This window comes from Mercenaria mercenaria, chromosome 5, assembly GCF_021730395.1.
Source record: "Mercenaria mercenaria strain notata chromosome 5, MADL_Memer_1, whole genome shotgun sequence".
In the NCBI taxonomy this organism is placed as follows: domain Eukaryota; kingdom Metazoa; phylum Mollusca; class Bivalvia; order Venerida; family Veneridae; genus Mercenaria; species Mercenaria mercenaria.
Window position 1 is genome coordinate 15,087,487 of NC_069365.1, and position 26,554 is coordinate 15,114,040.

General features: G+C 34.3%; 1 protein-coding gene across 1 annotated transcript; it reads right to left on the reverse strand.

The window, feature by feature from the left end:
• Positions 1-3,718: 3,718 nt before the first annotated feature.
• Positions 3,719-19,830, reverse strand: LOC128556886 (fucose-1-phosphate guanylyltransferase-like). Its single transcript, XM_053542763.1, has 3 exons — positions 19,695-19,830; positions 13,473-13,646; positions 3,719-8,570 (listed from the first exon to the last, which is right to left on the reverse strand). The coding sequence occupies exons 1-3, from the start codon at positions 19,741-19,743 to the stop codon at positions 6,898-6,900; spliced, it is 1,896 nt and encodes a 631-aa protein (XP_053398738.1). The 5' UTR covers positions 19,744-19,830; the 3' UTR covers positions 3,719-6,897.
• Between the last annotated feature and the right edge of the window lie 6,724 nt (positions 19,831-26,554).

Sequence of the window (26,554 nt, forward strand, 5' to 3'; positions counted from 1 at the left end):
TGCAGAAGAAATATTTTAAGTTTGAATAAGATCCATCTAGTAATAAAAGACATAAGAGTGAAAGAGCATCAAAACATTAACCTGCATGAATTCTAATTAAATAATTGAGCCAGTGTTATGGACTTTGTGTCTTATGATCTGGATGATGATATGGTACAACTATTTTCAGTCTGGATCAGTTTCAACAGGTGATAATGTAGACAAAGTCAAAGTCGAAGTCCATAAAACTTTAATCTGAAATTCTTAATAAAACGGGGCTTAATTCATGAAGTTAATGAAATGTACCAGAGTTATGAACCTTGTGTCATGATGTGACTGATAATACTGTACAAATAACAGACTCGAAGTAAAATGAAATAATTCATGAAATATTGGTTCCAGTGTTCATGACATTATGTCATATGATGTGAGTGATGATGGGGAACTAATATCCTAAGTTTGAATAAATTCCATTCAGTAATAACAGAGACATAGAGAAAGTGCATCAAAGCTTTCATACAAAATTCTACATAAAAAGGGGACATAATTCATGAAATACTGAAGCCAGCGTGATGGTCCCTGTGTATTGTGGTGTGGGTGATGATGAGGAACAACCATTTTAAGCAAACCAATCAAGTAATAAGAGAAATAAAGTGATAAAATGAACAAGAGGGCCAAGATGGCCCTAGGTCGCTCACCTAAGAAACACTCCATAACAGTGTAAAACATGTTTGACCTAGTGATTTCAAGGAAACAAATATTCTGACCAATTTTCATTAAGATTGGACCAAAAAATTGGTCTCTTGCGATAAAACAAGCATTTTCTTAGATATGACCTAGTTTTTGACCCTAGATGACCCATGTTCAAACTCGACCTAGATTTTATCAAGGCAATCATTCTGACCAAAATTCATGAAGATCAACTGAAAAATACAGCCTCTATCACATACAGAAGTTTTTTCTTTGATTTGACCAAGTGACCTAGTTTTTGACCTCAGATGACCCATATTCAAATTCGACCTAGATTTCATTAAGGCAATCAACCTGACCAAATTTCATAAAAATCAATTGAAAAAAACAGTCTCTATCGCATACACAAGATTTTTCTTTAATTTGACCTAGTGACCTAGTTTTTGACCTCAGATAACCCATATTCAAAATCGACCTAGATTTCATCAAGACAATCATTCTGACCAAATTTCATACAGATCAATTGAAAAATACATCCTCTATTGCATACACAATGTTTTTCTTCGATTTGACCTAGTGACCTAGTTTTTGACCCTAGATGACCCATGTTCAAACTCGACCTAGATTTTATCAAGGCAATCATTCTGACCAAAATTCATGAAGATCAACTGAAAAATACAGCCTCTATCACATACAGAAGTTTTTTCTTTGATTTGACCAAGTGACCTAGTTTTTGACCTCAGATGACCCATATTCAAATTCGACCTAGATTTCATTAAGGCAATCAACCTGACCAAATTTCATAAAAATCAATTGAAAAAAACAGTCTCTATCGCATACACAAGATTTTTCTTTAATTTGACCTAGTGACCTAGTTTTTGACCTCAGATAACCCATATTCAAAATCGACCTAGATTTCATCAAGACAATCATTCTGACCAAATTTCATACAGATCAATTGAAAAATACATCCTCTATTGCATACACAATGTTTTTCTTCGATTTGACCTAGTGACCTAGTTTTTGACCCGAGATGACCCATTTTCGAACACGGCCTAGATTTTATCAAGGTAATCATTCTGGCTAAATTTCATGAAGATCAGTTGAAAAATACAGCCTCTACTGCATACACAAGGTTTTTCTTTGATTTGACCTAGTGACCTAGTTTTTGACCCCAGATGACCTATTTTCGAACTTGGTCTAAATTTCATCAAGGTTATCATTCTGACCAAAATTCATGAAGATCAATTGAAAAATACAGCCTCTATCGCATACACAAGGTTTTTACGTGATATGACCTAGTGACCTAGTTTTTGACCCCAGATGACCTATTTTCGAACTTGGTCTAAATTTCATCAAGGTAATCATTCTGACCAAAATTCATGAAGATCAATTGAAAAATACCGCCTCTATCGCATACACAAGGTTTTTCTTCGATTTGACCTAGTGACCTAGTTTTTGACCCGAGATGACCCATTTTCGAACTCGGCCTAGATTTCATCAAGGCAATCATTCTGACCAAAATTCATGAAGATCAATTGAAAAATACAGCCTCTATTGCATACACAAGGTTTTTCTTTGATTTGACCTAGTGACCTAGTTTTTGACCCGAGATGACCCATTTTCGAACTCGGCCTAGATTTCATCAAAGTTATCATTCTGACCAAAATTCATGAAGATTAAATGCATACACAAGCTAAATGTTGACAGACGACGGACGACAGACGACGGACGACGGACGCTGGACATCGAGCGATCAGAAAAACTCACCTGAGCATTGCTCAGGTGAGCTAAAAATGCATCAGAACTTGAACCAAGCTTTGCACAAGAATACTGACTTCAGTAGGATAGCTCTCCAAGATCAAGCTAAAATCAAATCTTAACAAGAGACTTAGAAATGTTTTTCAATGTGCATATCTTTTCAAAGATTAAATTGCTGTTTTCTAACTAGCAAGCAGGCACCATTATCTATTTTAGAAACAGTGACCCCAAAACTGCTTGATATGCAGTTCCAGCATTTGTTTCAATTCAATCTTCCTAAACCAAACTATATACAGTTCATGAGTGGCCACTGTTGTTGTTTTTAAATTCACTAAGAATGACCTGACCTTGACATGACTGGCCTATCGTGCATTTCTAATCTCTGTTTTAAAATAGTCATCTGCTGTTGTTATACAAGTAGTCATCTGCTGTTGTTATACAAGTAGTCATCTGCTGTTGTTGTACAAGTATTATTTGATTCTTTTTATCCTGGTTAAACAATTTTTCATGTAAATCTGTATATCCAAACTGAATTTGTTGAGTTACGGGTGATCTTTCCGATGACCTTTAGCCCATTAGACAAATAAATTATGCAATTCTAATCTTGGTACTGATAAAAATTTCTTTGATGAAGTTTCATTTGATTCAATTTATCCTAACTTGAGTTATTGAATGGACACCATTTTTTTTCTTCTATTTTCAGTAACAGTGACCTTCATCCCTCTGGCCACATACAATCAGACAACTTACCCAAAAACCAAGTTTCAATTTAATATATCACTAAAAAGAAGATATTTTTAAAATGAAATAATATATATATTTAACAGTGGTTTATACCTAATTTCTGTAACAGAAACCTTGATTCCACTAACTCCATAATTATGTAATTTAAACCTCGGGTTAACTATAAGCTATCTAAAGGCCAAGTTGAGATTGAATACCTAAACCAAATCGTAAGTTACTGAGTGGATCTGGTATAGTTTGTCACCTTCTCAACATTTCTCAGTATTATCACAAGTTTCAGTTCTGAAATACTTCTGGTCAATATCTTACAAGTATCAAAGTGGTCAGTCAACATAACTACCTAGTTGGTGAAAATGATCCTTTATATCAGTTTTAAACAATCAGACTGACCAAGACCTGGCCAACTTGATCCCTGTAATGGAATATAATGGAACAAAGCTATTATTTTCTTTCCATTTTCATCTAATTATTCTTGATTGTTCTAAATTTTAGACCAAACAAAAAGCTTGTTCAAAATTTTAAGGCAAAAGAACAAACATGTGTATAAATAAAATAAATTCTTTATATCATAACAGTGTAACAATGTTTAACAATCACTGGGAAATTGTTTCCAATCTATATTTTAACATAAAACCAAGAAACTAATACAAAACATTTCCCTGATTAATGGAGATTAGAATATTCTGTAACAACTTACAAGGAGACAAAATTCATAACACACACTGTAGTACATATGTTAAGCATCAATGTATAAATCTGGTACAAAGTCTTCTTGCAGTCTGAATAGCTACAGTTTATTCCTTATACATACTGTAAAAGCAGTAATTTTCGCGAGGGTTTAATTTTCGCTATATTCCAGAGGCCCTTTATCTCACGAACATTAATCCTCAAGTAAATATTCACCATTAGTATACAATGTATTACATATATAATTACATGTCATGTAATTCAAATTCAAGTATGACACCATTTTTACAATTTCGTAAATGTTAAACCTCGCGAACAAACTCAAATTTTCAAAATTGCAAAATTTTGACCCAGCAAAAATATGTGCTTTTACAGTATACTACAAGTCAAACTGTCCTAACAGAATACTGTGGAATCATTTTACTTCATGGGTATAAAATTTTGTGGTTTCGTCAAAAATGGTTACTAGTATTTCGTTGGGACGTGAATAACTGTTTGTTGGGATTAAATTTCTAGGACTAATGCAACCGTGAAATCAATGAAAATTAGTCCCACATGAATATTAATAATTTCACACTATTAATACGCTGATGTAATAGTTGGCAGGTTAAATGAATAAAGTTTATGCAAACAATCAAATAGTCACAGGAAGTGCATCAGTATTGAGGGTCCTTATGACTGCAGTTCATCTTAAACACACAGAATGATGTAAATCATAATGTATACGTTTCTACTGCAAAGTATTGCTAAACTAGAAATGTGTCATAGACACGCATGCCCCCGCAACATGAGAAAGGTCACAGGCATGGTACTGTTTACAAACTTGGCCATATTTATTTACAAAAAAAAATTTTTTAGGAAAAACAGAAAATTAAGTATTTTGTATATGTAGTGAAAATTGGCTAAGTTCAACCAAGGACTGTAGCCTTGACCTTTGAGCTAGTGGACTAAGTTCAACCAAGGACTGTGACCTTGACCTTTGAGCTAGTGAAATGATTTTGCGTAAGACACATCGTCTATCCATGCTTATCATTTGTGTCAAATTATTTTGAAAGCGAACCATGCATGTCAAAGTTATGGACCGGACACAAAGACCACATCGTCACCTCAACGCAAGAAGTGGATAACTGCATTGACTTAAAGAAGGACTTATTCACTTTTTGCGAAAATTGTGAAAATTGGCTATGTTCAACCAAGGACTGTGACCTTGACCTTTGAGCTAGTGAAATGGTTTTGCGCAAGACACATCATCTATCCATGCTTATCATATGTGTCAAACTATTCTGAAATCGGACCATGCATGTCAAAGTTATGGCCCGGACATGAACACCACCCTTTCTCAAACACACAAACACACACGGACAGGGGTAACACTATATGCACTGACCCCCCCCCCCCACCCCATTTTATGGCGGAGGCATAAGAAGTTATTTAATATTTCAGAAGACACTAATTACTGCACAGGTGCCAGCACAATGACGCACTCATTACATGACTTTTCATGTTAGTGTAATCTTATTGTAACTGTTATAGTTTAATGAATTTTATTCTGATTGCTATCATTTTTACGTTTTATTCAAAATGTATGATCATTCAATCTTGTGTTCAATTTTCACTGAAATAATTATTATGTTAATATTTGACACAGATATAAAATGTTTCAACAAAAACAAAACTGTACAGTTAGAACAGTTGTTAAAAACATTTCTGCAAAGATGAATTGTTTTATTGGTACAGTAGTATATGATTCTAACATGAGTGTACTTGATTGTCATTTAAACAAAGAGAGACGTTCTGCACATTTGGATCAAAGAATTTTCTACAATGCAGAATTTGATTTAACCCTGATTTTTCAAAATTTCAGAATATACTTAGAAAATTCAGCAAATAAAAATGATAGGGTCGTGTGCTTGTTTTTTTGCTAGACTGATTTGAAAAATTTGGACCTCACGCATTTTCTCATAATGGGAGTCTTTGGGAAAATCACAACTTTCATAACATTTTCGTGAATATAAATTTTTATAGAATGTAGATTTTAATGAAATTTCTCATCAACGTAAATAAATATATGGTCGATAATACGGTAAAATAGATCTGTGTGCTTATTTTTGAGCTATTTGACCAAACTTAAGTGAACCACACATTTCAAGATAATTTAAGACAATACTTTTAATCATTTAACGCCTCAGATGTTTTAATGTCATATATTAATTTTAGAAATATAGTAACAGTACCATTGTAATCAATCTACTCACGGATTGCCATTAATTCATAAAGTGATTTTCATTTCTGTACCCCAAATCCAGGCTTTATTCTATGTTTCCTGGAAAAATGACATTACGCCATCACTTCCAGTTTATCAAACATGCAGAACTACCTTAAGTTCATTGTTAAGATGCATATACTAGTACATTTAAAATCTCTGTGGTTCAATTGCTATATATTAGATTTTGGACTCTGAACTGTGGTAAATCAGTCAATAAACCACATGAAAGCCTTGGTTGTTTGATATAATAAAACTGCTTTTCTTGGAACAGTAAATACTGTCAACGTAAGGACAATATTGTCACCCAGGCTGGAGCTGAAGCTGACACTATTTCTCCAATTACCCACAATATTACTGTCTGTTGAAAGACAATGTGCCATTTGTTTTACTACACTGAAAAAAATAGACAAAAAACAATCTGCCCTTTTCAGAAGTTAAATGAATTTTTTCAAAAAAAAAAAACAATCAACTAATCCCACTCTATTAGATATGCAGAGCTAGCAAATTCATGAAATGGTCTCGAATGGTAAAATGTAAAATGGTGTTGGTGCATTGACAGTAAACCGGTATATTTTTTTTGCTAAAAATAGACCAATTATTGAACAGAAATGAAGACATTAAGAATACACTGAACTTTACATTGGCAGCTAACTAGTGACAAATAGGGTATAATATATGTAGTATAAACTATCAGCTGTTTCTTTTTTACCACAATACATGCATCAAACCATGGTTTGCATTGTAACAAAATATCATAAATCACATTTTTATCAATATTGAGGACTAACATTTCTATCACATTTGATGGTATTGTACAGTACATTCCTCCTATTAAGCATTGCCTCTAAATCTTTTTCCTTTAGTACTGTTGCCATGGAAACCAATCTAACTGAGGTCAAGGTTATTGCTCCAGTTTTATCAGTTTTTACTGCATTCACACATTTTAATGCCAAGAGAAGAGATTCACTAGCATCATCTGTTACAGGGAACAGATTCGTGTACCAGAGATTAACTTTAGTGTCAACGTTGTCAGGAGCCACTAATGCAAGATCTGTACCAGTCACAGCTGTATAATCTTCCACAAGTTTTCCTAGGAATGGCAGTCGCTTGACATCACCTGCAGGTGCTTCTTTCTTCAAATTATCTTTTATATCAAAGAAGACAGTCACAAATTTAGTCTGGCCCTCTTCTCTGATTGGAATTGTATGCAAAAAGAGACTGTTTGGGAACTCTAATGTCTGCACAGTATTCATGTATTCTACTAAGAAAGGAGTTTTTCCTTCTAAATCTTTGACCCTGATATCTGCTTTAAACTCACAACTACTAAGAATACAACACTGTCCAACTTTAACTGGAACACTGAAAGAGCAAAACTCAATGACTGCTGTAGCTGATACACAAGATTCTGTTGGGAGGTAGCTGTGCATCACACAACCGAGGCTTGTATCTGAAAGCTTCAAGCACTTAGGTGGTGTTGGCTGGTCGGAAGTGTCACCTGATCCAGATCTGACAGCTGGTGGATTCTGACCGCCATTCTTGGTCCACAAGTTGAAAACATCTTTTTCAAGCCCCATCTCTGCTTGAAATGTATCATCACAGCAGAAGTATTCAATGTACTCCTTTGTTGTGCCAATGTGTATAAACTTGGAACAATTCATAACTAGGAGAGTTATATTCGACTTGTTTAGAAGATTGAATACTTTTTTCCGTGTTTCATACAGACCTGGTGTTACTGTGCTTACATTTGAGGTATTGTTGATGTAATCAGAAGTTGCTCTAGGACCTAACGCTTGTAGAAAATCTCCGTAAGCATCAATTTCACAAGACAGGGGTCCATTCTCTTCTGCAAATGCAAGTAACTTCTTGCTGACATCATGGGCAAAGAAAAATGAACTGTCTGTATAGGCAGCTTTACCTTCAACATGAATTCCGTTGGCAAATTTGAGATTGTTTGACCTGAGCACAGCTCCTTTCTTATACATCACAACCTCGCTTGGTTTCTGTAAAACTTCAAGGCACTCACACACCTGAAGTGGGACATTTGGTTTGACTTTCTTACTGTCTTGAATAACATACACACCATGACCCGTACCAACAGCAAGGCTTGATGGGTGGGCTAGAGCTGTAAATCCAGTCTCTGAAAACTTGATATCATCATGATTTTCACCTAAATTATACACTAGAAAATCATCTGCACATGTTACAAACACTCCTTTGGGCATTTTCAAAATGAGTGGACAAAACATAGCCAATTTGATGTCCAGCATTTGGTAAATTGGATTTCCTCTTGGTATAGGGGAGAAAATTTTCCCAAGTACACTTGCACTGGGCATTCTTTGACTCTGGCCTCCAGCATGAATGAGCAACACTCTGTACTCAAACAGTTTCTCACCAAACTTCTCATACAGTGCCTCAAGTGATACAATAGTTGATCCTCCATTTCCTGCAATGAAAAGATTAATTAACATTTTACACATTGTGTTGAATTCAATAGTGCATTTGTAACATTTAAGTAAGAAAGCTTTGCTTACTTTTTGTCTGCAAGAACAAATTCCTCACATGAAAGATTTTAAAATCTTTTCCCCTACAGGGAACTACTATCCATACTAGGCTAGATCTTGACATTTATGAATGAGAACGTCAAGCTGAACCGTTTGCACAAACTTGAGAGATGGTTTTGAACAAGTTTGGCAAAGATCCATCAAGTGTTTCATGAGTCTCACAGAAGTTGTTTAAAGGTTCCCCTTTTGAATTTTCAAGTGCAGTAAAGCAGAACCACTTGGAATACAAACTTGAGAAAATTCCATTCAAGGACCAATGATGCTACATATCTAGTTTGGTGAAGATCCATCAAGTGGTTCATTGGAACTCTTTTTCTAAGTCTGGTTAATTCTGATCTGTAGTTTCAGCAGAAAAGATTTCTAAATTAAGTTATAGATTATGGATGACTGAAACAGGACCATCCACTAATACTAACAGCTCACACTTTAGTACAGCTAAACTAAAACTGTCAGCAATTATATCTTCAAGGAAACGTGTCACAATATTTGAAACATCCACTATTTTCTTTTCATTGAATCATTTAAAATTAAAAACAAGAGCTGTCACAGGAATTTATCTGAGGAAAGCAACACCTGACTATTCAAAGGCTTGAAAACAGATGTAAACAAGTACAAACATGGCAAAAAGTTTTAACTTTCCCCTCTTATAACTCTTAATGACATGGTGAATCTCACAAACAAAATTGCCAAGTTGGAAAAGGGGACTAACTTTGTAAAATAGCAAAACAAAGTTATGATATTTATGTCCTGCATGTTATAGTGAACAAGTGTATCGAGTTTCAATCCATTCCCACAACTGGTTACAGAGATACCAGTTTACAAACAAATAAAACCAAAAATTGCTACGAGGAAAAAGGGGCAAAACTTTGTAAAAATACAAAGATAGTTGCAGTACATTCAGATTGAGATCATCTGTGAAGTTTCAATCTATTTACACAAGCACTTACTGGGATACCAGCATAAGTAGAATTCTGTCAAAGTAAAAATGAATGTACTCCATGCTCCCAAAGAAGCAGAAAATTTAACAAAACTGGGTCCAAGTACGAGGAGACTTTGTACAGCCGCCACACGGCACTTAAAGATTGCTGTTGTGATAGTTAATAAAATCTATAAGAAGATCTTTTATAAGCATACCACACAAAACAATAGCAGACTCAGAGGCAGTGAAATGCGCAACACCCCTTCTGTCCCCTAGCACCTGCTTAAATAGAATTCTATCAAAGTAAAAATGGATTCACTCCCATGATGCAAAAGGACCAGGAAATATAACAAGAGCTGTCACTGGAGACAGCGCGCTCGACTATTTCGATGCTGGATAGTGAAACTGAGTACATCTGAGGAAGCTGGAGCTGTCACTGGAGTGTTTAATGACTCAAATGTGGATGAAGATATTGGACAATAGCTTACGTCTCAAAAAACGAAATCAGTATAAAAACTTGTGTTGTATAATGTGAGTGATGATGTGGAACAACCATTTTAAGTTTGATTAAATCCATTTAGTAACAGCAGAGATATAAAAAGCATCAGAACTAAACTAATTCTAAGTAAAAAAGGGGATGTAACTCATAAAACATTTATGCCAGAGTAACTGACCTTGTGCCATATGCTGGAAAAACTGATTTAAGTTTTAATCAAATTCATTAAGTAATGACAAAGATATAGTGAAAGTGCACCACAATTAACCTGAAAATCTAAGTAAACAAGAGCTGTCTCCGTAGGATGACACATGCCCCCGATGGCACTTTGAATGAATAGTTATGGTCGATGTTAGAGTTTAGGACCTTTGACCTACGGAGCTGGGTCTTGCGCGCGACACGTCGTCTTACTGTGTCACACATTCATGCATAGTTATTTTAAAATCCAAGCATGAATGACAAAGATATGGACCGGACATGCCCATCAATGCACTATCATGAAAAATGATCTTTAACGTCTAAGTGTGACCTTGACCTTTGAGCTACGGACCTGGGTCTTGAGCACTGCACGTCGTCTTACTGTGGTACACATTCATGCCAAGTTATTTGAAAATCCATCCATCGATGACAAAGATATGGACCGGACACGCCCATCAATGCACTATCCTTTAACGTCTAAGTGTGACCTTGACCTTTGAGCTACGGACCTGGGTCTTGAGCACTGCACGTTGTCTTACTGTGGTACACATTCATGCCAAGTTATTTGAAAATCCATCCATCGATGACAAAGATATGGACCGGACACGAAAATTGCGAACAGACCGACAGACCGACAGACCGACAGACTGACAGACCGACAGACCGACAGACGGTTCAAAAACTATATGCCTCCTTTCGGGGGCATAAAAAGGGGCATAATTCATGAAATACTGGCACAAGAGTTACGATCCTTGTATCATATGATGTGGATGATGATGTAGTACAACTATTCTAAGTTTGAATCAAATCCATTTAGTAATAACAGAGATAAAGTGAAAGTGCATCAAAACTTTAACCTGAAATTTTAAGTAAAAAGGGGGATAACTCACGAAATACTGGTGTCACAGTTATGGTCCTAGTGTCAAATGATATAGGTGGTGATGATGAACAATTATTTTAAGTCTGAATCAAATCCATTGTAAAATAACAGAGATATAGTGAAAATGCATCAAAATTAACATAAAATTCTAAGTAAAAAGGGGGCATAATTCATGACAAATTGGGTCCAGAGTTATGGACCTTGTGTCATATGATGTGGGTGATTATGAGGAACAACTATTTTAAGTTTGAAGCAAATCCATCAAGTAATAACAAAAGATAAAGAGGAAGTGCATCAAAACTTTAACCAGTGCAGACGTGGAAGGATGCCGATGCTGGGTCGAGTAGGATAGCTCTCCATACTTCGTATAGTCAAGCTAAAAACACTGAGTCAAAAACTTAACAACAAAGTGCTTAGTCAGAGGGAGGGCCTAAGTCTCTCACCTGAAGAAAACCTTAACCATCTGACTTTGCTTCTAACTAGGTTTGGTGAAATTCCTTTAAGCTGTTAATTTAAACGAAAGTTATTTAAAGGTTTTTTCTATATTTTGCTGTCATGCATCGAAAACACATAACCATCAGAGGAAATCATTCAAAGGTATTTCTATTTTAACTCTAGTAGCTCCTAAAATGGCCAAAGTGCCCCCATTTGAACAAATCTGGCATAAGACCTTATAATGATGTTAAAGACTAAGTTTGATAAAAATCCATCTAGCGGTTCATAAGATGAAGTCTTTTAAAGGTAATTCATTTTTTAGCTCTAGTGGCCCCCAAAACGGGGCCATGTGCCCCAATCTGTAAAATTTTGGGAAAGGACTTTATAATCATATCTTCAGACTAAGTTTGATGAAGGTCCATCGAGTGGTTCATGAGAAGAAGTCGTTTAAACGTATTGAAATTGATTTTAGTATTATATACAAGAGTTTCTATTTATTAGTAAATGAACCCCTGCTCTCCATTTACTTGATGAATACTTATTACTGAAAGTGAATTTCAAGTTTCCTATGTAAATGTCTATTGATGTTGTTACTATTAATTTTGTTAACAGTACTTCTTGTGCCGGAACCATTCTATTGTTCATGTTAATCTTTACTATGATATATATCCATGTTGTATTGTAAAATGCCTGGATGAAATAAAAGAATATGTTCTGTTCTGTTCTTCTAATTTTAGATCTAGTGGCCCCAAAAAGGGGCCAAGTGCCCCCATTTGTATAAATTTGGGAGAAGACCTTATAATCATGCTACAGAACAAGTTTGATGAAGATCATTCTAGTGGATCATGAGAAGTTGTTTAAAGGTATTTCTAGTTTTAGCTTTAGCTGCCCCTAAAACTGAGAGAGGACCTTCTAATGAAGCTACAGACCAAGTTTGATGAAGATCCATCAAGCGGTCCATGAGAAAAAGTTCTTTAAAGGTTTGTCTATTTTTAGCTCTGATGGCCCCTTAAAGGTGCCAAGGTGAAGCATTTGAACAAAATTGAAAGAGGTCCATGCCAGGATGCTACTGACCAAGTTTGGTGTAATTCTGACCAGTAGTTTCAGAGGAGAAGATGTTTAAGTAAAAATGTTGACACAGGACGCAGGGTTGGATCCACCTATCCACCTATACTAATAGCTCACCCTGAACAAAGTTCAGGTGAGCTAAAAAGGTGCATAACTAAGTAAAAATGCAAAAATGGAACCTGTCCAGTGCATGTCAGATCATCACAGTGAACAGGTGTGTGAAGTTTCAATATAAAAATATAACCAAATCAGGACGATGATGCCAATGCCAAGAAACAGGTGAGCAGAATAGCTCTACCTACCCTGCTAACAGTCCAGCTTAATACTAATTCCCTTGATAATCATGCACTTTAATCAGTTCAGATATTAAACTGTCAGTACAACCAGTTAAATCAATGAACAGCTTTTTGACAGAATTAATAAATTTCAAATCAAGATAGGCAAAGGGAGGTTATAATAATTTCACAAACTTGCATTTTTTTAATGAATTTTGGCAAATAGTGAATGCAAATCTTTGACAAATATAACACAGATATTCTTGTATAAATATTATTCGCTTGGCTTAGTATGTTTATCAAATTTATACTTATTCACGAATAACTAAATCTTGACTGGGCAACCAGGACTGGAGTATCAAATTTCAAAAATACCTCCAGTGAAAATCTAACAGGTATTTCAAAATCTGAATAACCACCTTTAAATCCATAATCATATAATTAATTACAATTGAGTCTGAATGTTGAACTAAGATTTAACTAAAACACAGGTCAGTGACTGCCATACATTACCAATTTTGGGGCCAGTAGGATCAGCTACTACCAGAATTTCTACTTCAAGTGGTAGTTCATGTCTTTGGTACTTGTATTCTAGCTGTTTCTCATACACATTTTTCTGAGCTTCATCAGCTGCCGTCAGAACCACAACATCCCAGAAAGGACTACCCAGCTCCTCTTTGTCACGCCCTGAAAAACATATATATGAACTTACTGCACACATTTGTCAATAACAGACAAACATTCTGATGTAAATCAGGCAGATCAATAACCAAATTAATGGCAATGATTACCCAATGACCTAGTTTTTCATCCAAGTAACCAAGTTACAAATTTATCCTAGATTTCAAGCAGGTAAACATTCTAAAATTACTTCCCAAGTATCACAAAGATCAAGTAGAAAATGTAGCCTCTAGAGTGTTAACAAAGTTTTTCTATGATATGGCCTAGTTTAAGACCTCAGTTAACCAAGTTTTTGAACTTGAGCTATAGTTCATAAAAACAAACATTCTGAAGAGTTTTATGAAGATCAAGAAGAAAATTTGACCTCTACTGTATTTATAAGGTTTTCCTTATGTTTTGTAATGTTGTCTTCTTGCAGACTCAAAATAAAACTTATTGTATTGTATTGTAACCCCAGATGACCCCATAACAATTTGTCCAAGATTATATTAGTAACTAAATTTATAACATTTTTAAGTTTCATTAAGACTGCTCAAAAATTGTCTGAGTGTTAACAATCATATTTTGATGACGCATGACACATAACACCTGAAGACAGCCACAGAATGATCACAATGGCTCAAAATGGAGCTAAAAAGTGATCGTTGTTGCCGCGAATGCAGTAGAGTCCAGGCCTCAACACTAAGTGTCCCAGGATCCCGAAGACCCCAAATTCTAGCAAGGGACACCAATTATTCAAAGCTAGGTGTTCCTCCGGTATACCTATGTTCAATAATGACAATGTAATAGCCACATTGAATACCGAGTTGTATTCAAAGATTTCTTAATTTTAACAGAATAGTCGACCAAAAAATTATGAAACCAATGTTGCTTTCATCTCACAAAAACTGCTCAATCTTTAATCGTATTTATTTCTTTTCTTGCTTCAATTTAAATTCAGTAACAACCTAAATAAAATAAAGCATAATATAGACTGTTGCTGAATTTAATTTGAAACAAAAAAAGAAAGAAATATGATTTGAGATTTAGCAGTTTTGGTTGAGTACATTTTCATTCTTTCAAACTGGAGGGGTCCCTTGTATTGGTGAGGGCACCATATTCTACAGGTAAGGAGCCCTCTGGGACACCACTGAAAAAAGTTAGTGTCAAGGCCTGGAGTCAGTGTACCCGGTTTCGCACTGTATGAGGTTTCACACACACAGCAAATTTATGTACTTTGTGAGACTAAAGCAGAAAATTTAACAATTCTTTGTTATTATTTCACGAAACTGAGTAACATATTCCCTACATAATTTGACACAAGCGGTCAATCCCCACTGGAGCCTCGCTCTGGTAAGTGCAGACAAAAACAATAATGATACCAATGGAGGCCAGTAGGTCAGCTGAAAAATATTAAATTTCATGAAAATAATGACTATGCAAACAATAACAATGTGCAAAATAAATTGAAAAATCACTATTCTATCATACATGTAAGTATTTACCTATTACTTTCCTCAAATAAAAAATATTTCAACAGTTATTGAAGTTCTCCCAATTTCACCTGCAAAATGACTTCAACATGATTGTTTGCTTTACCTGTAGGATGATTCTGTGCTCTGGTGGAAGGGTGTAAAACCCTGTTTAAGCCCCTCTTCTTAGGGAATTGCTGCTGTAAGGCTCAATTTGTTTCTTCACAGTTTATTCATTAAAAGGGTCCTGCAATATACCACTAAGGACCGCTAAGGACCACTAAGGAGGCACAAAGGACCACTAAGGACCTCTAAGTGAGCACTAAGGACCACTAAGGGGTGACTTAGGGTACAATAAGGACCCTTAAGAAAAATCTAAGGAATAAATGTTAAAATAAAAAAGATATGAGTAAATTATGTCAGGCAGTTTTCCTATCAAAGACCGCTAAGGAGGCACTATGGGCCACAAAGGACTATTAAAGATGCACTTTGGACAATAATTATTGAAAGCAGTGCCAATAGATTGTATTACTTTAATTTTCAAGCTTAATTTTTTTTATTATAAGATAGCATGACTAGCTAACGGAGTGCTTATAAATGTCTCATGAATAAATATGCATTCTGACTGTATCACATAACAACACAATCAAAAATTAGTAACTTTATTGTCATCAATTTAAAATCATGAAATCTTATTTAACCTTATTTATTGATATAATAATTATAATATATTGATATAATGTACCTTAACAAATTCATATACTATATGTCATATGAAGAAATCAGATAAATATTTACAGAATAATAAAACACATAATTATATTGCTTATCAAAATTTCTATATACAGACATACTAATCAATTAAGTCATCGAAAATTTTAATTAACCTTATTTATTGATTTTATTTATCTTAAGAAATCCATACTATATCATAATATTATGTCATATCAATAAATCATACATCATATATATTTCTACAGAACAATAAAACACACAATTGCATTACTTATCAAAAGTTCCATATACAAACATACTAATCACTAAAAGTCACTGAAAATTTTAATCAACCTTATTTATTGATATTATGTACCTTAACAAATTCATATATTATATGTCATATCAAGAAATCAGATATATATTTATAGAATATTAAACACACAATTGCATTGCATACTAATCACTAAAGTCATTGAAAATTTTAATTAACCTTATTTTAATTTTGAACTTTAACAAATTCATATACTATATTGCTATAAACATTGTATAATGTTTTATGCGAATAAAATCTTTGGTATTTGTATTGGTTTATATATTATATGTCATTTCAAGAAATCAGATATATATTTACAGAAAAGTAAAACCATTATATAATGTAACATCATTTCATTTCATTTCATTTATTGGCAAATCGGCATTACAAATGCCTTTGACCATTTACAATATCTATTACAAATATGGTCAAGACATATTGACATCAAAAGTATGCCCACTTATTTAGCCTGATTATTGTGTGATAAACAAGATTATCATTATCATGCAAAATCTATATAATCAAAAAGTGTGCCCACTTAATCAGCCTGATTAATGTGTGATAAACAAGATATTAAAGGGCAGTGCTATAGGAGAGATCGCCGTGACGTCACGCGTTAACATCTGTTTATCTGGTGGTTGGCAAAACAAATGATTTTAACACCGTTTGCGTATTGAATCAGAATTTTTAATTTTTAATAACTTTTTTGTTCATTTATGGATTTTCAAAATTCAAAAAGATTTGAAATACTAACAATCTTCATATTTTTGTATCCAAATATCTTTTTTCAATGAATAACCGTTTTAAATGACATATAATTTTAAAAGCGGCGTAGTGATTTTCACAACCTTTAGAAAAACAGTGTAAGTTAAGCGTTCATAATTAATCCATTTTATTTCGAAATAACAATTAAAAGTAATCAATAAATTGCTTGTTTTATAACCTTTCCATTGATCAAAAATTATTTATGTAATTTGTGTTTTAAGAAAGTTTAGACCGTTAGAAAAACATCACTGTTTACAAAAAACATGGACGGTCGGCTTCTGCCCACCCGATCACTGTCTTATCAGTTCTAAAAATAGAATTTGTATACAAACACGATCTCTCCTATACTGCTGCTTGATTATACAGTAGCAAACATGCATCTAACCTAATCAAAGTTGACATGTGGGGAAAAACTTTTGTGTTTAAATAATTCATAATTAATATTTTTTTAAGGGAGAAGCTTTTTAAATTGTCAATATTATTGCGAGATTATTTTGAAATATCGTATGTTAACTATAATGGGTTTAAATTAAATAAACTAAATTTCAATTTCACGTCAAGGAAATACGCAACAAATTCAATAATCCTTTACTGCTTATCAAGCAGATTGTTAAATTTACTTAGACTTTAATATTTAATTCGTAATTCTTTATACAACGGACATACTAGAATATTCTGTTATATATTTTTTTGCATCGTTAATAAACATAACATTTTTAGTAAAATCAAATAATATAAAATAAGTAATTAGTCATACAACGGACATACTAGAATATTCTGTTATATTATTATTTTTTTTGCGTCATGCAGCATAACATTATTCTAGTAAAATCAGATAATATTTTATTCATAATTCTTTATACAACGGTCATACTAGAATATTCTGTTATGTTAATATATTATATATATTTTTTTTACTCTGTTATATTATATTATTTTTGCATTATTAAGCAGCATAACATTCTTATTAATAAAATAAAATAATTTTCACATACCTCTCTGAGTCTGTACAAAGGGATCTTTGAGAAGAATCTATCTATCTATCTATCTATCTATCTATCTATCTATAATGACAGATTTTAAACAGTAGTAACGCTCGAACATGTATATCATAAAAGATGATAAATTTAGGTGGAAATTTCAACATTATATACAAAATCTTGCCAAATGAGTAAAGTCACCTACCTGTATAACTGCAAATATCTTGTACAGACAATTTAAACATCCAAGGTGTGATTAACACTTAATCACATAGATAAAGTAATTTATTAGTCTAATAATTGCAATTGCAATTACTTACTTTGAGACGGAGAAAAAAGGTATAAAAACCATAAGTATACCTACAAAGGACTAATTTTTTAAATATCATTTTCCACTGAATAGTTGTTTGTAGCAGTTTTTACAATACAACAGAGCAACAATTTAATATAATTGAAAGATTTTATCAAACAGCTTGAATGGATGCAATCAAGAAATCTGCAAAATATATATTCATTTCTTAGAAAGGGAATTATTTATGACAAATTAATTATTGATATTTTTTTCTGTACAAATTTATCATATATGCTTCTATATTCAAAGACATATATTTTAGAACCAATATATTTAGATATTTCTATTCACTTGATGGTATAAAGAAAACAGCCTGAAATAACTTACTCATATATTTTTTATTTAACCATACTATCTTATAATTAAAATTTAAACTTGAAAATTAAAGTAATACATCCTATTGTCACTGCTTTCAATAATTATTATAGTAATTGCCCCTAATTTGTCCAAAGTGCATCTTTAGTAGTCCTTTGTGGCCCATAGTGCCTCCTTAGCGGTCTTTGATAGGAAAACTGCCTGACATAATTTACTCATATCTTTTTTATTTTAACATTTATTTCTTAGATTTTTCTTAAGGGTCCTTATTGTACCCTAAGTCACCCCTTAGTGGTCCTTAGTGCTCACTTAGAAGTCCTTAGTGGTCCTTTGTGCCTCCTTAGTGGTCCTTAGTGGTTTATTGCAGGACCGCATTAAAATGGTGACAGATCTGATTATACTGTCATTATCGCTGTAAAATCAATTTACAGCCCAGTGTTTTAGTGTCTTAATTTGTATGGAGTTTCTCCCTGCCAGTGCTTATCTAATCTTATTTTGAAGTCATTTACAGTTTTAGCATCTACAACATACTGTGGTAATTCATTCCATGGTTTGATAACATGACGAGAAAACTGGTTCAGGCAAAACGTTCTAGAACATGGCATTTCAATGTTCACTCCATGGCTTTAAATTTTAATTAAAATAGAGAACTTAATTGGATAATTAGAATTGTGGGGTCACTGGTGATTCAACAGCTTCTATGGTTTTATTTTTATTTCAGGTATTCAGTTGCTTTAGCCTTTTCAGCTTTTACCCATGAGGGGCGTCCAGCCATATATACAAAGATAGATAGACAGATAAATAAAACAGGGTTTTAAATTTTGCTTTCAGATGTGTTATTGGAAAATTCATGTTAAAATTGAATTAGATAAATGGTTAAAAAGTTAATAAATATTTTTCTGTTGGGTATTATTATCACTGAATTCTATAAATAGCAGGGTGTGCGAAACTGGGTATAGTTGCGTATTTATTATCTCCCTTTAGGAATTTTCATTCATGGAGATGTTAAGATCGAGTTTATTACTACTTGATAAAATCAGATTTACAAGAGGTTCTTAAATTAATTAACGTCATTTTAATTTGCAATTGAGAACGAATTTGGTACGAGTTAATTTAGGTACGAATTGAATAAAAACAAGAATATCTGTTTCGAATGCTTACCTCTGATTTTTTCATAGCGGGTAAGTACGTTCGTAAAATACTTTTGCATAATATTAGTGTTTTCAGCCGGATGAATATCGATGACACGTTTAAATAAATGACAACAAATGTGACAGCTGTTAAATTCTCATGAATAACTTCCCTTGGAAGAGTATTATTCAAGCTAATCAAGCCAAAGTGATTAAAGAAAAAGGTCACCTTCAGTTCCTTATGAACCATAGGAGTATTAATTAATAAACCAAATAGATCAAATCAAATCAGTGGTTTTCGGGCCAAAACATTTTGCGAGTGGAGCAATAACAAAATGTTAACAAGAATGGGATATTTATTAAAGAATCACTGTACAATAACATAGACCTACATCACAAAATGATCACTGTTATGTCCTATTTTTACTTGCAAATATTTCCGACGTGCACATTGTTACTGCATTTATCACTCGAGAAGGGTTTTTTTTTTCAGATATACATAGATAAAGGGTATGAAAAAATAGTTTGAACTCTATTTGACCAAACAAGAGAATATGTAAATTTGGCGGGATATTCCTTTTAAAGATTTATATGCATACTTTCAATGCAGAGACAGGGAGTTTTAATGAATCTCTCAGTTTACAGCGCTAAACGTTACAAAGTCAAACAACCCGTTTAATTAAGTATGAAGCACTCCATGGCCAACTTCTTGAAACAGTCAGTGATGCAAATTACGTCGATATCATATTTTTCTCAGACCATAACTGAAACAAAGCTTGAAACATGTTAACCAGGTTACCCCCAAATTAAGCTAGTCAGACTCAAATTAGAGAGTTTGCCTATAAAACTTTGAAATCCTAGCTTGAACATTACAAATCTGTCTGGTGTCCATATAAAAACATAATATTCACAACACTGAAATGATCCAGGGTATAGCTGCGCATCAGATTACAAAGGACTTTTCCACATACAGCAGTGCCTCCCACATGATAAAGAATTTAGGTTGGCCAATAGGGAAATAGGCCTGGTTACGTCTGCCCCCTCTCCGTTTCACTAAGCACTTACATCCACTTTCTTACAGGCAAATCCTTACTCCATGTAATTGCTACAAATGAAACCTTGTTCCCAGCAACTATAATCTTATGGAACACTCTACAAGCCGAGTTTATGCAGGTCCTTACCTTTGAAAAAATCAGACAGGGTACGTGTGGCCACTATTGTCCACAATGACTAACTAACATGAAAACCTTGCTTTAAATTTCTCATCTATATATTGTCACAGTTTGTTTTAAATACTGTATTCTGTATTCTTTGATTCCGAAACTCATGAAAATACGTATAGTATTGTTGTTATTCTCAGTACAATTCTACTTTTAACTTTCTCAAACAGATGCGCACTTGCACAAACACTCAAAAGAGGGTGATGCAGTACAGACAGAAAGATTGACAGACAGACAGACAGACAGACAGACAGACAGAAAGTTCATTCATTCTTCAATCAAATCAGTCTTAATCTTTGCAAGTTTTCGATTTTCTCTTTTCCTGTTGCTTTTGCATCGTTCTTTTTGTTGCACTATCTTCTATTTTATATCTATGTTCGTTTTGCTGTCGCTTAATATTTATTTGTATCATAGGTCGGTGTCTTTTCTTAACAAATGTGGTGCAGGTAAATCGTTTAGACTGAGCGCAGGGTGCGGTTACAAAAAGTGTGCAGGTTTTAAATACCCGCACGCTAGTTACCGCACTGTTGGATAGGAGAGTATGCCAGCGTGTATGGGCGTGTCTCTAACAGCTGACAGCGACGTGCACTTTATTGATTTTCTGCGCTCGCATTGGTTTATTTTACCTGAGCTTTACACATTTGTAAAGCAAGGATTTTAAGTACTCACTGAGCTGCTGTATATGACAATGTGGAACGCCTATTGAACTACCATATATGGATGGCTATGGTACAAAACAGAAAGAACATTAAAACTCTCGGGTAAACGATTTATACTCGAGGGCTACGCCCTCTCGTACAAATCGTTTACCCTCAAGTTTCAATGCTCTTTCTGTTACTTAATATGACGTATGTCCGCTGTTAAGCAGTTAACTGCTACATCATAGTTCCTTGTCGGACACTATGTAGTGCCATATGTCATTTTTTTCTATTTCTCATAGAAAAGTCTGTATGTTATTAATCGAGCGAGTACACTGACTGAAGTGATTAGAGATTCAACACTATGTCTATGTAGTCCCAGTGTGTGCCTCTAGTTACCTCCCCTGATATATGCTTTCATAAAAAATGCAGGTGCTAATTAAACCAAATATTTTGCTTTATTGCTTAAAATCGTTGTTGGTTCTGTTCTTAAAAGTTACACTTGCCATTTTTGCTCATTTTATTCAATTCATTTCTGTTAGACACTAGATTTTTTGCGAAGTCTAGTAGTGTATTTTAAGAAGAAAAAAGGTAGTTTAAATTCCAGTTCTTATTTTGTATTATAGTTCGCTAATCTAAATCTTCGTCTGTTATAGTTGCACTGTGCTATTTTATGTTCTTATAAAAGTGTACGTATTGTATTTGTATTTTTTTGCGCTTTTATGTTCATTTAAGCAGCCATATACAATTTAGTATATATCTAATAACATATACAGTATAATGGCGTGATTTGTAGAAGTTAAAGCATCGGAAATAGTAAAGGGTATCACTGTGACTTACAAGTACACCTACTTTATTTTCCTAATTACGTGTTTTTGTAGATTATTGAAACAAATAAAAAGAAACATATCTTGTATTTTCACTGTGATAAATATTAGATATATACTTCAGTGGTAAGGAACTGCAGTTGATTGCGAAATCGTTATTTCTCTAAGGACAAACAACAAACAAGGTTAAATTGCTTTTCAGTCTGCAACCCCATAGTAGTGTTTGTATGGATGTGTATGTGACTTACAAAAATAGATAAATCCTTTGGACAAGATAGTTATTATTTCTTGGATCTCAAACATACAGTTCGAAAGAAAAAAAAAACAACAGGTGTATCATAATAAGTTAAAATATTCTAGATGTTAGCCAGTCTGATGCCTCACCTACCTCCTAATAATACACTACTCAATACCCATTCCCTCCTAAAGCAGCCAGAAAACGATTCAGCATTCGTAAAAACGTACGGCCTTTAAAATGCAAGAATAAAACTAAATTCCGATGAAATTTCAAAAGTCGCAGTTTTAAACAAGTGAATGAAGTATTGCCATGCAATACAAAGTCCCCTACTGGAAGGCACCTAATTTTCTCTACTGCAGTATAACATAATGAACTGATATCTGTCAATGATGTATAAACAACATTGTACTACATATACAATATGTTATAACAACACAATATGTTATAACAACACACTTGGATTAAAATGTGCATATATAAAAACCCACAGTTGTTTTCATATTGAATTTTTTTGGCTGATTATAAAAATGTTATCATGTAAGTTATTTATAGTAACAACAAAGGGAAGTTAATCTTTAAAAAAAAATCTATATAATATAAGTCCACAAGAAACTCTTTACCAGGTAGAGATAGGTCAAAATACACCTAAAAATTGGATGTAACATGCATGCTGTACCACAGAAAAGTGGTCTCGATTTTTCTCTACCGCCAGTAATAAAAAAGTTACAATAAAATCTATTTATAGTAACAACAAAGGGACGTAATTCTAAAAACAAGGGTGCCTCATGGTGGTGAACATTTGTTCCAAGTTACATCAAAATCCCTCCATGCATGAAGAAGAAATGTTCCGTACAAAGTCATTCTTGAATTTGACCTTTGACCTCTAAATATGACCTTGACCTTAGACCTAGGGACCTAGTTCTTGCGCATGACATGTTGTCTCATCCAGGGGAATATTTGTGCCAACCGATATCTAAATCCTTCTTTGCATGACAAAGTTATAGACCGGACAGGAAAAAAATCCTCTTGACCTTTGATCTCAAAGTGTGACCTTGACCTTTAAGCTAGGGTACTGGGTGTTGCGCACGACACGTCGTCTCATCATGGGAAACATTTGTGCCAAGTAATATTAAAATCCCTTCATGGATGGCACAGTTATGGACGGGACAGGAAAAAACTCTGTTGACCTTTGACCCCCAATTGTGACCTTGACCTTTGAGCTAGGGGTCCGGGATTTGCGCATGACACGTCGTCTCATCATGGGGAACACTTGTGCTAAGTGATATTAAAATCCCTTAATGAATGTCAGAGTTATGGACCGGACACGAAACAGACCCTGTTCATGCTATGTTAACATTTGACTGCTTAGTGTGACCTTGACCTTTGAGCTAGGGGTCTGAAAGTTGTGCACGACACATCGTCTTATTATGAGCTACATTTCTGCCAAGTAATATTAAAATCCCTTCATAGATGGGAGAGTTATGGGCCGGACAGGAAAAAAGCCTTGTTGACTTTTGACCTCCAATTGTGACCTTGACCTTTAAGCTAGGGGTCCAGGATTTGCGCATGACACATCATCTCATCATGGGGAACATTTGTGCCAAGTAATACTAAAATCCCTTCAAGGATGGGAGAGTTGTGGACCGGACAGGAAAAAAGCCCTGTTGACCTTTGACCTCCAATTGTGACCTTGACCTTTGAGCTAGGGGTCCGGGTTTTGCGCATGACACGTCGTCTCATCATGGGGAACATTTGTGCCAAGTAATATTAAAATCCCTTCATGGATGACAGAGTTATGGACCGGACACGAAGTTGCGGACTGACGGACGGACGGACGGACGGAATGACGGAAAGGTGCATTCCTATAGTCCCCGAAACTGGTTTTCAACCAGTAGGGGACTAATAAAGAGTTTCGGTCTATATTAAGTCCAAAATTCAAATTAGATCGTGCATCATTCTGCAAGATGAAACAAGATATTAAGCGCAAAAACGAAATTCACAACATTAAAACAGTCAAAACCATCCATGTAAATGTCAATAGCATAGAAACACTTGTCAAACTTGAATCCTTATTAGTCGCTAGAACTGACTAAGTCCACTTTCAAAGGAACTTTCACCGATCCTTTAACTATCTACCTCTATCAAATAGCCCTATCAAAAATTCACTACGTTTAATGTGGCCATACCCTTCAAGACGTAATTAACGGCATAAGTTCAGAGTCCATACATGTTTCTTCTGGAATTCAAAAAGGGTCAGTGATTGACCCCTGCTCTTCCTTATAAGAATATATAACATATGGAATATTCAGTATAAAGAATGTTTATATGCAGATCATTTATGTATTACTTTGGCAAAGTCCTTTCAAAATGATCCTTTCAAAATGATCTTATTAAATTAATTAGAAAAGTCGATGTAAGACTGGGATATGAAATTAATATATCAAGTTGTCAAGTAATCCACGTCACAACAACTTCGTGTGAAGGAAATATCCCATTCCCTGTGTAATACGCTTTCGCGACCTTAGCAAAATACCTTAGCGGGAGTATTTCAGACTTGAAAACGCTTACAAAGCACAACTCTTGGGTTCATTGGCAGGAACATATACTGCCAATTTTAGAATAGTGCGCCGATTCAGTGTGCTTGCACCATATACATGGAGTGACTGACTGATATCGATTTTCTTATCGGAGTTGCTACCACTACCGCACGTAACGGGACAAGCCTCCACCAACTTGAAAATATAGCAAACCATGCAAGATCTACATGTTTGAATGACCTACAGCAAATATACAGCTTTACTGTAATATCACACTGGATGAATTAAGAATAAAACATATCTTCATTCATACCAGTGACAGATGGTCTTTATGTTATCAGTTGAGCACTGTGACGGAAAGTAATGAAGGGCAAAAAAAAAAAAGACTGCCGGAGTCACCCACTCCAATATCAACACACTCCCGGTCTTCGACACCTAAATCAAAGTCATCCACGTCGCCTTATAAACGTCTGAACCTCTTTAAGGCTAGAATATCAATGACATAAGCCGGGTAGGCAAATCCAACATCTTGAAAAAATGTCTGTTATTGTTAATCATGTGATCAAAACAACTGCATTTTTTTTTTGTGCTCAGGTGAGCTGAAACGAACAATGTGTATCAAACTGAGATAAGTCACCAAGTTAAACTGCTGAGGCTAAGTCTTTGCTTGCAGATTATAATTCAAAACTGAGCCCATGACTTTCATATTACATCATCTTAAACTTCAAATTAGTGTAATATGTGTGCCAGTGACCATGCAAATAGGTAGAGTACAAGTATTCAAATCCCAGAGCAGGCTTGATAAGCCCTCTGTGACGGAAGAGAATGCCTTTCATATAAAATATACCTTTGCATTTGGCGTAACATTCTTCTTCTGTTTTAAATCTGTTCTCATTTCCGCCGCATCTTAGGTAGACAAATTCCTGACATTCCTGTTCTGTTGAGTTGTAGAACCAGGCCATATACACTCTGTGACATAACCCCATTGTCTGGTGGTTTTGTACAAAAATCTGCAAAATTAGATAATGACTGCTTTATTCACAGATCATGACAAATAGTGTTTTAGGAACTGTCACTGTTATTCGGTTTCTATTTTGAATATGGGCATATTACTATATTGTACATGTTGCCGCTAAGAAAAATGAAACAAGAGGGTCACTGACCCTAAAGTGCTCACCTGTGTACAAGGCTTTAAGTGTATTTGTATAACGTAATGGTACAAGTACACTTAGGTTTCTTCTATGTTAGTCTATATTATATACATGTCACATACATTTTTGAACCTAGGGCAATAATTTTAACAATCATCTTAGACAGTACAACTCTGGTATTACATGCCAAATATCAAGGCTCTAACTATTATTAATTCAGAGTAGATTTTCAACGTTTATTATATATATTAAAGCCTATAATAAGTACATGTCACACACA